Source organism: Zootoca vivipara, chromosome 5, assembly GCF_963506605.1.
Source record: "Zootoca vivipara chromosome 5, rZooViv1.1, whole genome shotgun sequence".
In the NCBI taxonomy this organism is placed as follows: Eukaryota; Metazoa; Chordata; class Lepidosauria; order Squamata; family Lacertidae; genus Zootoca; species Zootoca vivipara.
The window spans coordinates 50,786,394-50,803,551 of record NC_083280.1 but is presented as its reverse complement, the minus strand read 5'-3'; the positions used below and the strand labels follow the sequence as shown (position 1 = coordinate 50,803,551).

The following is a 17,158-nucleotide window of genomic DNA, read 5'->3' as shown; positions in this document are numbered from 1 at the left end:
AAACATTTGGACTGATAGCTGTCCTTTTCCTTGTCTTCCTCCAGCGTCACTTAGCACCTGAAGTTTTCCAAGAAATATTCGGCATGACGATACAGGAATTTGATAAATTACCTCTCTGGAGACGCAACGACATGAAGAAGAAAGCCAAACTCTTCTGAATCCCATTCTCTCCTTTGGAGGGGAGAAAATACCACATATAGGATAATGTATCATACTTAAGTTCAAACGCTTTTTTTGGAGAGCAACCATAAGAGACAGACAGGCAGACAGAGAGAGAGAAAGAGGAAATGGGGGTTAAAGGGAAAATCTGAGAAAGGCACCTATATATTCCTTGCAGTTGTGCAAGAGCCTTTCAAGCTTGCCAGAGAGTTGTGACCCAAAAATGTTGACGTTCTGAATCTCAGCAGTGGTCTTTATGCATTATAAAGTTTTTACATGGCATCAATACATAATGTGGAGCGGCTCTGCCCTCCCTCGTTTCCCTTCACTTTTATTTAAAGGTCAAGGGGCAATGCTGATAGAGCCAGGAAGTGCCAATAGGATGCCAACCCACTATTACGTCGTCATGGTCTCTCCAAGGAATGAATGACTATATTCTGTAGCTAACGAAGGAATCCTGTGTAATATATTTATCCTTTGGGCATAGCCATTACAATTAATTGGCCTTGCCTTCAAATGGCCTATTATTGTTGCAGTGCCCATCAGCAAAGCAGGCCACTGAGCCAGCATTCTGCTGCATACCAGCCAAATTATTTGCAAGGAAACCCCCGGCTTGCACTTGCACACATCTGCTAGGAATCTCAAGAGCAAATTATCTTATTTTGTTGTCAAGTCTCCTCTCCTCCATTTTGTCCAGCTTTAAGCGAGTTTGCTAAGTGTTAACCAGAGCAGCAAGCCAAAAATGAAAGAGTTGGTTTTCTCGTTCTGTGTTGAGAAAAGTATTTCCAAACTGAAATACAGGTGTAGGCTTAATTCAGATGCTACTTGTGCCATGTGGCAATCTATGGGGCATGGTCTAGCCACATGCTGCTTTGGTAATGTTTCTAAAGGACTAGTATGTGGGCTCTTGCAATTATGCCGTTGCTTCCCATGCTGTCACTACCTGTTATGATGTCTAGCAGATGGGAAATAATCACATCATCCCTGCAAAGATGGCTCAACCCTGCAAACATCAATAGTGTGGGATGTGACCTGACTACACCAAAGCAAGTTCCATCCCATTACAAAGGGAATGACCGAATCAGGACTACTGTCGCCTATACCAGCATACATCCACTGGCATGCTGTACAGTAGACCTCCAGAATGTCTGTGACAAGAAAATGATATTTAATCCACTTTGTAGAGGAGATGCTATGAAACAAGACACCTCCTGGAAATTTTGCTGCTAAAAAATGACAGATCGGCCACTTTCTTGGATGCTTTGATGACACAGCACAATATCAAGTTAATTAATGGCCTGATTTGCATATCATGCTAAGCCAAATCATGGCTTAGTCAGTGCAACTGTACATGTTCCCAGGGAGGAGACTGCAGTGACTTTGCTCCTCCTTGGTCCTTGTACTGCTGTGCTAAGCTAAACCTTGCCTAGGATCATCTGAACCCAGGCTCGTGGTTTGCTCTCCTGAGTAAACCATGAATCATAGGGCAAATCTTGGTTGCAACTTCTGGTTAAGTCTGGAGTGAGCTAAACCACAAGCCTGGGTTCAGACGACCCAGTGAGCCATGCCATTGCTTAGCACAGTGTCACATGGCAGCAGGACCATGGAGACATGAAGCTCTCCTAGAGCCTATGCATTTGGCTTGGCATGACATATGAACCAGGCCAGTGTTTGATTTGGTTTTATTCATGCAACTACAGGCTCACCCATAGTTAGAGCGCTTGGGTTTTCTTTTTTGTAATATTTCAAAGCTGCAGCCTAGGCTATTTGCTTTCTTTATCCTCAGTGCCTAGAAGAAGGAACACCTAAGGCAGTTTCTGAAATCAGTGATGCTCCCTCAACTACATGCAGTCCTGAGCATTGTGTGAAGTGGCCCCCATCTAACAGAACTGCTTAGAGGGCTGTGCATATTCTGTTCATTTCAGAACAGTTAATAACATGTTTTCACAGACTCCAGAGCTGTTTCTTGCCAACAGTAGGATGCACTTGATACGTTTATCTTTTACTTGGAGTGATGATTGTTGCCATTTTCACTGTTGTTTTCAATTTGACACTACCATGTCACTTACAGGGAAATCCTATACATGTTTACTCAGAAGTAAACCCCACTGTCTTCAATGAGACTTCCTCCTGTTCAAGCATGTATTGGATGGCAGCCCATGAAGGATGCCTTTGAGGGCAGGACATTCAGGACTTCCTGCTCTTACATTTAAGAGCTCAGCAGAGAGAACCGTTTGCCAAAAGGTGTTATCATAGAAGCGTTTGATAGGTTGGTCATCCAAGCCCGTATCCTCATAAAGAGGATCTTTCACACATCATCATATATTGATTTGTAGAAGAACATGTGGTAAAATGCAAGCACATGTTTTTTGTGAAAGTCTGGTCAAGTGGTGAAAATAATCTTACCACATGTCTACACTATAACTCTGGGAAGCAGAGTGAGTGGTAAAGTTTTCACCACCACACTGATGACCAGCTTATGAAGTGGCTCCTGGGAAAGTCGTATGTCAGATCCTTTATTAGTTAGCAGGAGGAGAGTGCCAGCAGCAGAATAATAAGGACCCCAGCTCTGCAGGGGAGGTTAGCCATGTTGGAAACCTAAACATCTCACCCACTAAAATCTGTCACATATCCCACATGATTTTGTAGCAACATTAGGATGCTCAAATAGACTTTCAATCCACATTTGCATTATAGTAACACTTTCAATCATTATATTATGTTGACTCATTAGTTCAAACTCGCTGCCATTTACAATCAAAAGAACATTCTGGATTAATGGCTTGCAATAGGCCACTGTTCAGTGGAGGGAAAAATGGATATTTGTACCAAGATCAGACAATGGTTTGGAAGCTAATCTATAAATAAATATATGGGCTGGCTGTTCTATGCCTTATTCCTAGGCATGCTATTGTCACTGCCACAACATCCAACATCTCAGTGATTTGGCTTTGCACTTCCCTTCATGCTACCGCTTTCCATCCTGTGACCTCTGGAGATACATTTCTCTCTGTCCCACAGAAAGGGGCACAGATAGTATATCTTGAACGCAGTAAACAAATTAACCAGCTTCCAGTCCCACCAGCTGATTTCAACACTCTACACATTTTCTATACTGCCAATCATGGCATCAGTTCCCAGTCGTCTCATATGCTGAGCAGACGTCACTCAGCTCAGCAGTTAGTGTGGGTGAACCACTTGTTGCATGGTTGCTACTTGGAAAACATCTCACATGTGCCCGCTAAACATAAGGGGAACCAATATTCTGTAGGCTCCAGCCACACAGAAGAATGCCATTTCCTAACACAAAAAAATTCCTTCAGTAGCACCTTAAAGACCAACTAAGTTTTTATTTTGGTATGAGCTTTCGTGTGCATGCACACTTCTTCAGATACAGTGAAATAGAAGTCCCCAGGCACTTATGTAGAGAAGGGGTGGGGAGGGGTGGGGATGGGGAGGGGAGATCACTCATAAGGGTGGTGGAAGTGGGTGATTGACTGACTGATAGCTGTTGATGACCGAAAACGACTGCAAACACAGCGAGAGCTTCCTTTTGGTGCTTAACTAAGGACATTTTTCTCTGCCCCTGCCCTTCTCTCACACATTTCTACTTCCTGATCCCAAATTCCATCTAGTGTAAAGAATGCAACATTTTAGTTGACATTATTTTCCAAATATGACAGTCTCTTCCTAATAAGGGACTCTGTAGCAATAAGTAAAGAAACAAACACTTTTTCCAGGTGTTGCTTTCCCAGCAGTTCCTTTTTTGGGGGGGGAAGCAATGCCAGTTGAATTTCTGCCTGAAATATAGCTGCCCAAAAAAGTGGCAAATCTACAGAGGCCCTTCTTGAATTCCTGCCTTTGAAAAGGTGCCCAAATAAGCATAGTTTAACCCCCAAATCATGACATAAGAAAATAATGTGGGTTTCAGGTAGTTTTGTGAATTTCTTCTTTGTGCAAAATGCTTTCTAACGGGGGCATGCTCATTATTACATCTTGAAGATGTTCACCCATGTGTCAGAATGATAACACTGCATAGGTCAGATCATTATTTTAGGGACTTCCTTCCAAACCCATGAACATCAACAGAAGGTTTGGTAATTAACTTCAGCAAGCTGGTGGAGTGCAGCAGTATAAATCGGTGGCAAATTCATGCTGCTCTTTGCTCCCAGGCCTGGTTCTTCAAGGGTAACAGATACTACTTTGCATTGCCTGTTTTCCAAAGTAATCTGTCATTGAAGCAACTGGCACAATCGAGGTCTGATGTAAATCCCATGGAATTTGATGGAAAGAGTCACAATGTTAGGCTATTTCTCAGCCAGCAAGGTCAGAAAAGAACCTTTATCAACTGTTGTGTATTCCCATGACAACACTTTGTATTGTTAATGACATCATGTGGTACAAAATAGTAAAAGCTGCTGACAACCCTTGTAGCGAGGGAGCCTTATTAATGTTCTGTAGGAAGATCACTTTAATGAAACATATTTTGCACCACTTTGATTTAACTTTGTTTTAACTGCAAGGTTTTTAATTACATGTTTCTTCCCTTTCCTGGGCAGCCAATTTCCAGAAAGCAACCAAATAGCCTTTTCCAGATTATTTCCCTTATCTTTGTTTGTTCTTCCTCCTTTGTTGTAGGACAGCTCTGATTTGGAGCCTCTGTTTAAGAAAAAAAAAATCACCAATACCTATCTATACAGTTAAGTCTGCTTCTTCTGCAAAACGAAACATTGGCCATCATTGCTGTTCATCTCACCCAACCACCCCACTATAATCTACATCACTGTTGTACTCAAACCAAGTAAACAAATAAAGTTTTGAACTTTATTCTTATTGTGCTCTTTGGATATTTTTGTTTCATGTATTTAGTTGGGTCATGTTCACCCTTTCAAAACCTTGATATAAAACAGATTTTGCACTGGTGGCAGATGTTGTACTTTGGGACAAAGGGTTGCTTTTTATCAAATGTTTACAGGAAAAGAGAGGGCATTTTGGGAGTGGGGCAGTCCTTGGTAAAGAGAGACTCTTCATGACTGCAAGCATCAACGAAAATCACTCAGAGGGCACATTTAGGAAAAGAGGAGTTAAATTGCTTTGGAACATGTGGGGCTGAGTCTCAGAGTTGAAAGCCCACCATCCAGATCTCACTGGGCCCCCAGTTTGGCAGTCAAATGGTGTCCATAAATCAATGCGAGGGAATTGGCTTCCCCTGATATGGGATACGTGGAAAATATTATTCTTGTTCTGCTTCTGTGGTAGCTCATTACAGTGGCTGGAGGAACAACTTTTTACAGCCCTGTTATTTGCCAATTGTAGAGGCAGCTGAGACTTAGTGGCCCTCTTTTTTGTCATCAGTTGATGAGAGGGACATACTTGCTATTTAACAAGGGGCAATGTTTGTCCACATCCCACAGCTCTGGGGACTTTGGTCTCACAACAACACTGAGAGACTGGTTAGGCTTTGCTATAGTAACCAGCCAAAGGCCACCCATTCAGTGTCATCATCTACTAGGGATTTGAACCTGGGCCTTCCCAGTCCTATTCTGTCATGGCCTCAACTTTGACCTCAGAGTCAGAGGAGAATCAGCCTGCCACATGCAGGGCTAGTCCACCATCCACCAAGTTCCAGATACTGAAGCTGAGCCAAAACCCTTTGAGAACCTCCCACATACCTCTCTTTCCTCTGTGTCTGCCCAATGGCAAGAGGCTATAGAAGGGAGAAGCTCCAGCTATCATTCCAGAGATTGGTCCTGCTTAAAAAGTGCTTTGCCACAGAAAAAGCTGCTCATCTGGCCTTTTCTTTGTAAGCATCAGCAAACATCAGCAACTGCATATGCAGCTTGCAATGAGAGTTTGTGGGCTCAAAAGGCACATCTCACAGGTACTTAGGAAGTGCATACCCAGGAAAAAAGAACAATGGTGCTTTGAGCTTGTGTGTCTGTTGTTGAAGGGCTGCCTGCAGACTGGAACCACAGAGGTGTTGGCAACAAACAGCAGCACTAATTAAAGAGGAAGGAACGAAGCCTTGATGAATCCCTTGCACATCATAATGCCAAACTCAGCCAATATGCTCAGAGGGAATTTGTATCTGGATCTAGGACAAGTGTGGGCAGGAAGTAGATCTATTTATTGGTAGACTGCTGGACGATTTTCAGTAGAACAGCAAGAGTTTCTGACTCTTGCTGTCATAAAAACAGCAGCGAAAAGTTTCTCCTTAAATTCAGCTGTTAGAATCTCTGTTCTGTGATAACTCACATGTAGGTTTATACTTGCACATACAGTTCGTTCCCATTAATAACTCAAGGGATGTTGTTTGCAATTGTCTTTGCTCTGTAACTGGCTTAGCTCTGCACACACAGCCAGCTACTGGACTGGGATTTGGGGGTTGGGAGAAAGAGTAGATCCCACATGCCTTAAGTTTGTCCCTATTTTCAAGTGAAATATTTAGTTTCTGTTCTTCAACTCATGTTTAGACGTATGATTCCTTCTCCCAGCCCAGACAGCAGTGGGCAACCTGTGACCCATGGGCCTAATTAAGCCCACTAGGCTCCCCCATTTTGTCTGTGACGCTATTTTGGCCAAGTCAAGCCCACCTGCCCCATCTGTTTTCATCTGAGGGGCAGCTAAAGATGCAGCTGGGCCAATAGTGGGCTTTGCAGGCACCACCTATCAGGTGACTGGCAGTGCCTGCAAAGCACATACAGTCACCAGGCATTAGACTTTAGCATTGGTACTAATCAGTTGGTTGTTGGCACTTGCAAAGTGCTGTTCCTTTGCCCACCAGGTTTTATTTCAAACCACATGAAATGAAAACAGGTCACCTGATGCCATTTTGGAGGCGCCACTAGTTGAACACTATACTCAACACAAACATACAGAAGATGACTTCTCATTTTTTGTAATTTGGACATTGCCGCAAACCCGCTTTCAACGTATGAACATTGACAGACTCCTTCTCCAACAGGAGTCCAAATTTATTCATCTTTTCAACACTTTACATCCAGGGGGCTTGAACAATAGTCTAGACTTCACATCATTCCTATAATCGAATTTGTACTTTGAAACAACATTGAACCTAGTTATGTCCATATGCCTTTAAATTATCTCAACACTTTTAGTACGCCTAAATGCAATACTGTCTCTTTAATTTTCCTGCAACCTCATTTCCTCTATCATTTAAGTGCTGCAAACAATTTGAGTTAGCAAAGCAAACATACTTGGTACACTTAGACCTGAGAAACCTCGGTAAGCTACCTTTGTTTTTCCCAAGTATTATAACTCTGTTTGTAGATAACTACAAGTATTCCTGTAACAAGGACTATTATATTTTGTAAGAGGAGTTCTTATTTACGTTTTGTACGTTACAAGCAGTTTAAATCTTGATTTAGAAAGCAGACTATGAGGTTGAAGTTATGTTGATCACTCACAGATATATCAGTAATGTTTATTTGAATACAGTCTCTGTCCTTTTTATTTGTTAAAACCTTATATCTAAAGAGTTGAATAATTTCTCATTACAAGATTTATGTTAACTTTTACATTCCAGCTGATGAAGAATCATCGAAACAGGGCCTTGTCCTGATGTTGATGCTCACTGGAAGTTATCCTGAATAAAACTTTGTGAAGAATTTTTGAAATTATCCTTTCTGGCCCGAGTTCTTGTAATTTTTTGTTTACTTCTGAACTTACCAAGAACTCCAATTTCTATTGTGGCTTAAGGTGGCATGCACCACTGTCCCAGACTAGCAGTGTCACAACTCACATCCAAAACATGTCAGTGATCTGCAAAGTTTATTTCAGAATAAACGTCAAATTTGAAAGTTTCAGCCCCCAAGTTGCTTCAAATTTGAGAAGCCTTAAATAGCAAACTTGATAATTCTCCTATTCATTATGAATGACATTTACCACACATGTGAAGAAGCAGTTGTTCATTTGCTATTAACCGCCACAATGGGGCTTCAAATCCTTCTCTCCTGGCTTTCTTTAATATCTGAACTTACTAGCAGACTTTTAATCTCTTTTAAACAAAAAACAAAACAAAAAACCCTTCAAACTCTAAAAGCCTCATTTTATTTCCTGTTTCCCTGATACTAAAATAATTCTGAGTTTCTGACCCCTGAGTAATGATGGAGGAATGCACAACGTTCCCCAACACAGCAAGGCAGCTGGTAAAGTGAATCTTCACAGCATGTTAAAAATACAGATAACGGTGCCAAAAACTAGATCTGATTGAAACACAGTCAAATGTCAGCACTAATTTGCTGTTAAATATATATGGCTCCTTGGGACCACTTCCTTTAAGAACTACAACATAAGACTCCAATGCCCCCCCCCTTACCACATCTGTAAAAAAATTTGTTTCCTCCACAGCAAGGGGGGAAACCTGAAACAAAAATGTTATTTACATACACACCAATATACTTGCTTGTTCCCTTTGCTTGTGCTTTAATTGGTTTGAAGCTGTAACTAAATAAGACTTCAGTCCTGTCTTTTGTAGGACCTTGGGAGCATGTCCAGATTGGGTTCTGTGGCTTGGATAAAGGGAAAGTGTTGTGAATTGTTCGATAGGGTGCCTTTTTCAAAAAGTTCATTTACAGATTATGGTTTTTGTTTTTAAGGGCCCAGGAGTCCAGCAAAGTCAAGACCCTACGTCAGCTTTAAACAGCCCCTATGCTGCCATATTCTTCCGATTTTGTATCAAGGATTTTAACCTGCAAGAGGTCTTGCATTCACACCCCAGATGAGCCAAATGCTTCTTAGGATTGCCATATGTCCTCTTTTTCCAGGACACACCCTCTTTTTCATGGGTATGTAAAAATGAGAGTCGTCATAGCGATCCATATATAAAAGCAGAAATTGGCAAATGTGTCCTCTTTTTTTGTTCTTCAAAATATGGCAACCCTAGTTTCCTGCATGAGTGTGAGCCCCCATTCCTGCTATATGATTCTATGAATTATGGCACAATGCACTGCAAAGTGCTCTACCTTGCAACTGTAAACATAATCAAAATGCCAGTAATGGCTGCAGACATAATACAAGGAAGAACAAGATATGAATTCATAAAAGCATTTTGGTGACCAAAGGAAATGTGTAAACTATTAAGAAATAACAAAATGGTATGAAGTCAGCATACATAGCAAATTAAAAACTTTTGGGTTACGTTTATTTATTTTAAAAAATTATATCCTGCCTTTCCTAACAGTTTAAGGTGGCTGACAAAAATAATAAAACACACATACACACACAACCCTAATTATAATAAACAAATATAGTTCTTTTGCTGGGATTTTTAATATACAGCTGAGAAAATGAACACCCAGCTGAGCAACTTGTGACAACTAGTGTTAAAAATATTAACATTTATTGTGGGAGCCTTTTTTTGTGTGGAACCTAAAATCCAGGCAGGCAGGGTAAATACAGTGGACCTTGATTAAAGGAATGCCATGCATTGGCCAGTTGTTGTGAACATGAAGCTGCAGGCAAGCTTATAATCCTAAACTGTTTTCAAGACAGCCAGTGAATGAATCATTGTTAGAAATTGCTTCTTTGATGGCGTTAATACCCCAATTAAATGTTAAGTGGCTGCCAGAAGAAATCTCTGTGGCATCCTGGTAAGTGCTTAGTCCCAATTATCACCTTGTGGGGAGCAGGACAAGCAGGCAGGCTGCAGTTACTCGATAACCCAGAAGCCTTTGAGGGGAGTGGCTGATGTAAATGGACAAAGTGCTGCAGTACATACATCAGAACACAGATGGAACACCTTTTTGCAGACCGAGGGCCACATTCCCTTGTGGGCAACCTTCTGGGAGCCACATACCTGTGGTGGGAGGGGTCAGAGGAAAAAGCAGACAAGTGTCAGAGGTAAAAGAGCAACGGATAGGACTCTCTGCTTTGTACATTTTCTGCCATGCAAATGTCAGTGGTTTCTGCATATGCACCCCTCTCAAACCTCCATTCAGATGAACTTTACACCCAAACAGGCTTTTTATTCCTGCCTGGTTTCTGTGCTTAGATCACAGCTTTCAGTTTAATTATTACAATGTTTTTAATGTGTTATCTGCTCTGTATGCACTTTTAAAAATTGTGTTTTTGTGTTTTTAGATGGCTCATTTATCTAAAGGATGCTTGCTACCTCCTTTTATCTTTGTCTTGCATTGTTGCTGTTAATATATATATATATTAACGTAAAAAAAACTTTAACACACGGTGAACATTTTAATGGAATGGCAGGGCATAAATGGCTGAAATAAATGCAATTTGAAGGCGCAGCTTGAAAGGCAGTAGTTAACATGTGAATATCTAGAATTCGTTAAGACTCTTTTGCACAGAGGGGTCACAAACCAACAGTAAGTTAAACGGGCTTAAGGTCATTGAATCCACAGGCTTAAGCAGGCTTAACTCCATGTTGGATTGGGGCCAATGTTTCTGTTCGCAGAACTGAAATACCCTCACAGCAGGATGTTTCGTCAGATACATTTTTTTAAAAAAGTCCTACATAAAGTTCTAATTGTGTCAGAGAACAGTATTTCCAGTCATCCATCTTCCTATCGAACCAGTGAATTTCAACTGTTTCATCCCCACTGGAAGTTTCCCTCTTCTTTTGAACTTTTATTTATATTCTCTCAGTTGCTTCTACCAGAAGATCTCATGTGCACAGATCAGACCCCTTCAAAAAAGTCATTTGAATTACAGTGATTTTTTTTCCAAGTAGGAAAGCAACTATCTCAACTTCTCTTTTTTAAAAAAGAAAAAAAAGTAAGCAATAGTTAGAGATACGCAGAATGTGAATGTGACCTATTTCCACGAAATGCATAGTGATGCTAACAGACAGCAGTGGAATTTGTTAGGCCGCCTGGGAAAATGAGGGTTGAAATTTTCTTGTTTACAAAGCTGACTTCTCATCTCACATAAAAATCAGCAGAAGTGGAAAGGAGGATGGGAGAGAGAAAAGAAACCATTCACAATAGATGTGTCAACCAGAAGCTATTCCCACTTGTCTTGTTTGTGTTGAAGTCTGACAGAATATTTTTCTCCATTATTTTTTCAATGATATGTCGACATGAATTCAGTTTCATGCTATACGTTTATGTGAGAAATTCTGCAGCTCCATATGCAGCTGCAATTTGAAGAACTGTGGAAGGCTATTGACTTTGGCTAGGCTGAAATGCACTGTGTCTAAGGAAAAAGCCAAGGCCCAAAACTTTATCTTTGGGAATATTCCAGAAAAAACACCCTTTCGTCAGCTCAGAACTGGTATGGGAGAGCAGATTCTGTAAAACTGAGAGTGATGCTCCAAATCTCGCTGGGGCCTGAAAGGCTCTCATGAGAATTCTACAAATTTCAGCTTCCCCTTTTTTTAAAGTAAAGACACAACCCCATCGAAACAGAAAGTATCTTCATGAATGGAGAGGGAACACTAAAGTATAGCAGGGAGTGGAACCTTCTTTAGTGTTGCTTGAGTAAGATTACCACACCTATTCCATTAACTTGCATTCCTCAATTTAAACAAAATCATGGATTTTATTTAGCAGGTTGTCAAACAAACTTCTTTTGGCTGGTACACTATTATCACGAAATAAAAGGATATCACAACACTTGCACACTTGTGGACCAATTGCAAAAGTTGTCCAATTTGGGGGGAGGGTGATTTTTACTGTAACCACGTAGCACATGGGTGGGAAACCTCAGACCTAGGGGGACTCTCCCAAGCCACTCCCTTCACAGGCTGTGCTTCACACCCCCAGTATTTTGCCTGACCGGACTGTTTCCTTGAACTATTATCATGTCTCTTGCTTGTCTGAATGAAGGACAAAGAGGGATGTGTATGTGCTGAAACTGGCCTACTGCACGAGGGAGAATTAAGTCAATGCTCTGCTCACCACTGGCATGTGGCCCTCAGCAGCTTTCCTCGAAGGGAAAGTGGCTCTCTAGCTGAAAAACATTCCCTACTCATGATGTGGCACCACATGTTCATCATATCTGCACAGCTGTGCCAATAACTATGTCAAAATATTCCATCCAGGATGAAGCCTTAAAGGTAAAGGGACCCCTGACCATTAGGTCCAGTCGTGACCGACTCTGGGGTTGCGCGCTCATCTCGCATTATTGGCCGAGGGAGCCGGCGTATAGCTTCCAGGTCATGTGGCCAGCATGACAAAGCCGCTTCTGGCAAACCAGAGCAGCACATGGAAACGCCGTTTACCTTCCCGCTGTAGCGGTTCCTATTTATCTACTTGCATTTTGACGTGCTTTCAAACTGCTAGGTTGGCAGGAGCTGGGACCAAGCAACGGGAGCTCACCCCATCACAGGGATTCGAACCGCTGACCTTCTGATCAGCAAGCCCTAGGCTCAGTGGTTTAACCACAGCGCCACCTGGGTCCTTCCAGGATGAAGCCTTAAAGGTAAAGGGACCCCTGACCATTAGGTCCAGTCCATCCAGTCCATATTCCATCCAGGATGAAGCCTTAGGCCTAGAAAAATAGCTAAGGCCATCTCTAAAAACAAACCAAATGAATCTACCTGCCCTCGAGAAACCCTCACCAGAATCCCAGCCCAGAGTCACTTGCGTTTCCTGGTTCCATTTCAACATTAGTCCCATTTAAATCCTCCATCCAACACTGCCTGGTCCAACTTCCTCCTTTTGTCCCTTGGCACTCTCCCTATCAACACTTATCTGGCAGGCTCCTAGTCACTTCCTGGAATGATTGAGTTGTCTGGTTTTGAAGCTAAGCACCATTTATCTCATGGGAAAGGATGGGAGCATTCTTACTAGGCCAGCCTTACCCTGAGGCAAGGTGAGTCAGATGCCTCCAGTGCTGAGTTTCAGATGCAATGAAGACTAGAAGGCTTTATCTGGTGTTATAATAACAAAGGTGAAAGAGGTGAAAGGGGGCAGCAAGGAAAATGGTGCTGGGGATTTGCATTTCATGTGACCTGAACTGCAAGAACAGACTCGGAAATAACATACAGACCAGGACCAACCTCCTTGACTTTCCTAGGGCCCTTCCAAACTATTGTTTTTTTAATGGGGTGTATTCCGCAACATGTAATTGAAGCAATAATAGTGCATTAGCGGTGGATCCCCAAGGACATGCTCTACGGGGAGCTGGCTTTAGGCATCAGGTCCATTGGCACACCAATTCTGCTCTACAAAGATGTCCGCAAACATGAAGGCTGGCAACATCCAACGGTTTGACTTCATCCCAAAGGCGCACACTTTCATTTTCTCCCAAGACAGATGGATGCCAACAAGTGGTGGATTTATACTGTACCATCCACACATCATTCCACTTTAGTTGTTCTGCGATTTGTATTGGGGGACACCTTTGCACTATAGTGCAACAAAAGTGGGACAAAAAAACAACCCCCCCCCAAACCATTTATGGTATAAAAGGTTACAGGATGTCAGCAGCAAGTTATGGGACATACACTGACTGGAAATGAAGCATTCTGTTGACCCTTAAACGTTTGCAGGTGCAAAGAGTATTGAAAGCAAGATAATGTATAACCACCCTGACAACGTCACGAGCCCAAGTAATAACAAATACATTTTTAAAAAGATGTCTGGAGAGGCCCCTAGTTTGACTTTCTCTGGATACAAGTAATCCGGCCTAAGTGACAAGAGTCTAATATTGCATTCAGCTGCTGTAAACCTTTACAAAAGGCAAATGTCATACGGCAGGATTGTATTAAGGTATAATTGGAAGGAGATGATAGGACCAAAATGGCAGGAATTAATGTCCTTACGGAAAGTACCATGACTCTGCCACACCTGAGTCCAGTTACAGACCAAAGCCTGATCTACACGTGCCATGGAATTGGGGCTAGGATCCTGAAGTGATAAAGGACTACATTTCCCTAACAAACTGGGTTTTATTTATTTACAGAGAGTTTTTAAAGGTTGTTGTTTTTACATGGGGAAGTATTTAAAATAGCATCACACCCCTGGCCTCTGCAGTGGTACAGTCTACTTAAGCACTTCTTATTCTATTGCATGTTCATACTGAGCCTGACCCTTCATCTCCTGGGGAACCCAAAGTGGTTCAACATCACATTTGTGCAATTTCGGAATGCCAGAGGCTCTTATGCCTTGACTACTGTTCATAATTACCTCTTGTGACTCAGGATTATTCCCCAGAGCTATTAGTTTAATATGACTTTATGATGCCAGGTTTTGCCATGACTTGTTTCTTAACTTGAGATATTTGGAGGTTAAAAATGGCAGCCTGGAAGCTTAATTATTGGTTTGTGAGTAATGTATCATTATGGTCATCATCTATGCTAAAAAGAACTGGTATCACTAGAAGGAGAAAAGGAAGATACCGTAGCACATGGTCCAATTGCCATTCTGAAATGGAGAATGGGACACAAGGTGATCCTTATGCATAATATCCTGGATAAACTTTAAAAACACACACACACAAACACACACACACAAGCAAACAAACAAACAAACAAACAAACAAACAAACAAACAAACAGGTATCATATTTTAGATAGACCAGAGAGGCAGAAACAGCTCCAGGTGGGAGATCCTGGTTGTTTATAATGGTATAATGTTGGTGCCCTTGAAGTATTGATTGAGATGGCGAATAGAAAGCAGAGACCTCAAGTATTTCTTTTTTAAAAAAATGCATTATATTTCGCTATTTCTGTACTGAAAATACAGAGTATTCTGTTCCAGGTACCGTACTTATTTCTAACTACAACTTACCATTAGGGCACTCTAACTGGAGATGTGGTGTATCCATTCTCCTCCTACCATGAAGAATTCTAGAGGACTCTAATTGCTCACTATTAGCCTAATAAATATATTTTGCAAATGTTCTTTATGGGCCAACATGGCAGTCTTTGTTTTTTGTCCAAATAATAAAAAGTAGAAAAAACAGGAACTACTGTTAACTTTCTTCTAATTCTAAGAAACACTAGTAGTAAAAGTTTTCAGCATAGCCTACAGTACACCAAAATATCTTCTAAATGTACACATTCCAGAATATGGAAGTTTTTTACTCGAACACGTTAGTTTTTTACAAAGCCAGTTTACCTCCGTTGTCTAATCCTATTACGTAGTTGTCTCGAACTATACCGAGTGAAAACGTTAAATATGTCTTTCTAATGGATGGCCTTTCCCTCCATTAGTAAACGAATGATAACCTCACAGATCTGAGAAACAATATCCTTCCTTTAGGCTCCCTAGCAAAGAAGCTTTCATTAAGCTTTTCCACTTTAGGCAAAGGAAAGACTTTTTGGTGCAAAAGTTATGCTGCTGATTATTATGTAACCAGTACCTTGTAATTTACATTTCAGTTAAAATACAGCAGGAATCAATTCCTCAGGAGCCTCTGGCTTTAAATTGCCTATCATCCCACCCAGATAACCAGCTGCCAATTCTTTGTGGAATATCTGAACGTTTCACAGAATGCAATTGTCTTCAAAGGACTTAATCCACATCTGAAACAAGGATTTCCCTTTATTTACCAGGATGTTAAAATTAAAACTACACCGCTTAGAAAATTTACTTTAGAGTCATCCTAGTAAACTCAGTAGGACCAATTAAAACAGTAAATGTGTGGTGCTGTCCTGCTGAGATAATTATGGCTAGGGTTACTGCTTACCATGCATTTTCCATATCCCCCCCCCCCCCCCGAGTCCCAGTTCTTAAATGTATTTACTTGCAAACCAAGGCTTAGGGTTTCTAGTGTTCAGAATGATGTCCCAAACCCATGTCCTTATGCAATCTTTTGGAATACTGAATAGACAGAGAGAGTATGCTCGATACACAGGTGAATCACAAAGTTTTCTTAAGTTTATCCCCTCAGGCAAACAATGAGCTGTAACCAAGTATTGTTCTTGGTTTGCCGTATGTGGTTTATCTGGGGGAGACAAACAGCAAGCCTCCGTTGGGATGCAACAGTAGGCCAAACCATGGCTTAGGTCCAGGCAGCTTGGCAGTAGGAGGTCTATGGTGACCACAATCATCTCTCTAGGAACCTGAACATTTGCTCATTCGTGCATTACATGCAAATTGGCCCTAGCAATGGCCCTCGCACCTGAGGGAGGTAGGCTTGTTCAGGAAGTGTAGGTCATGCCCCTCTAGTACACAAAGCTCAGGACTCAAGAGGATGAGCCAAGGGGTTGGCTGCTGTCCTACAGTATAAGTTGCCTGAGGCAGTCCCCTCATTCTGTCTAACAATAAGGCCGACCCTGCTGGACAAACAGAAGTAACCAGACCCTTATGTATATTCAGAGGGTGGGGGTGGGGGTGTCCGGAAGGACAGGGAAGCACCTTCAACAGTGCTGTGGGATTGCAGCCTTCGTCCTCTCCGATTCCGCTGGCTAACTTTCTAACCCTTGCAGCAGCTCTCCCCAGCGCCGCGCTGCAACTTGCATCCCCGCTGGCAAACTCTTCTGATTTGTTTCTCTCGCTTTGCAAAGCCAGTTTCCAGCGATGGAGGCAGCACCCATGCCTACCGGTATTAAACGCCCTCGCCCTCTTCTTCCTGCAGTTTGCTATTACACCTTATCTAGCACGGAGGAATCGTAGTTGTTGGAAGGGATTCCGAGGGTCATCCCTGCAATGCAGGAATCACAGCTAATAATTCACGACAGGTGGCCGCCCAACCTGGGCTTAAATAACTCCCAGGAAGGAGAGTCCACCACCTTCCGAATTTGATCATTCTCTTTGAAGCCGATCTCTCCGTTTCCAAGGCGTTGGCTTCTCCCAGGCACTGCGAGGTGAAAGCAGCCGCTTTTTGTTCCCTTGTTAACTTTAAATTAATACACGCGTGCTTCTGCCACGTTTGGATAAGTACTTGACCAAGAAGGGAGGATGGGCGTCGTGTGATGATGATGATAATGATGATGCAACTTTCGAGGGGCAACCACCTCACAGTCCCCACCACTCCCCCAACACCTCGGGCAAGCCAGTTTCTTAGCCCCAGTAGATCCCGCTGCCGTGACGTCACGGAAGGGGCGGCGCTCCGCGCGAAGGGAGCCAGC

At 42.2% G+C, this 17,158-nt stretch overlaps 1 protein-coding gene across 1 annotated transcript in view; it reads left to right on the top strand.

The window, feature by feature from the left end:
- Positions 1-3,592, top strand: part of ABLIM1 (actin binding LIM protein 1) — a 198,521-nt gene extending 194,929 nt beyond the window's left edge. Inside the window, exon 24 of the mRNA XM_060274773.1 lies at positions 45-3,592. Coding sequence (XP_060130756.1) covers positions 45-158 — 114 coding nt within the window. The 3' untranslated portion in view covers positions 159-3,592. The remainder of the gene's footprint in view (positions 1-44) is intronic.
- The last annotated feature ends 13,566 nt before the right edge of the window (positions 3,593-17,158 follow it).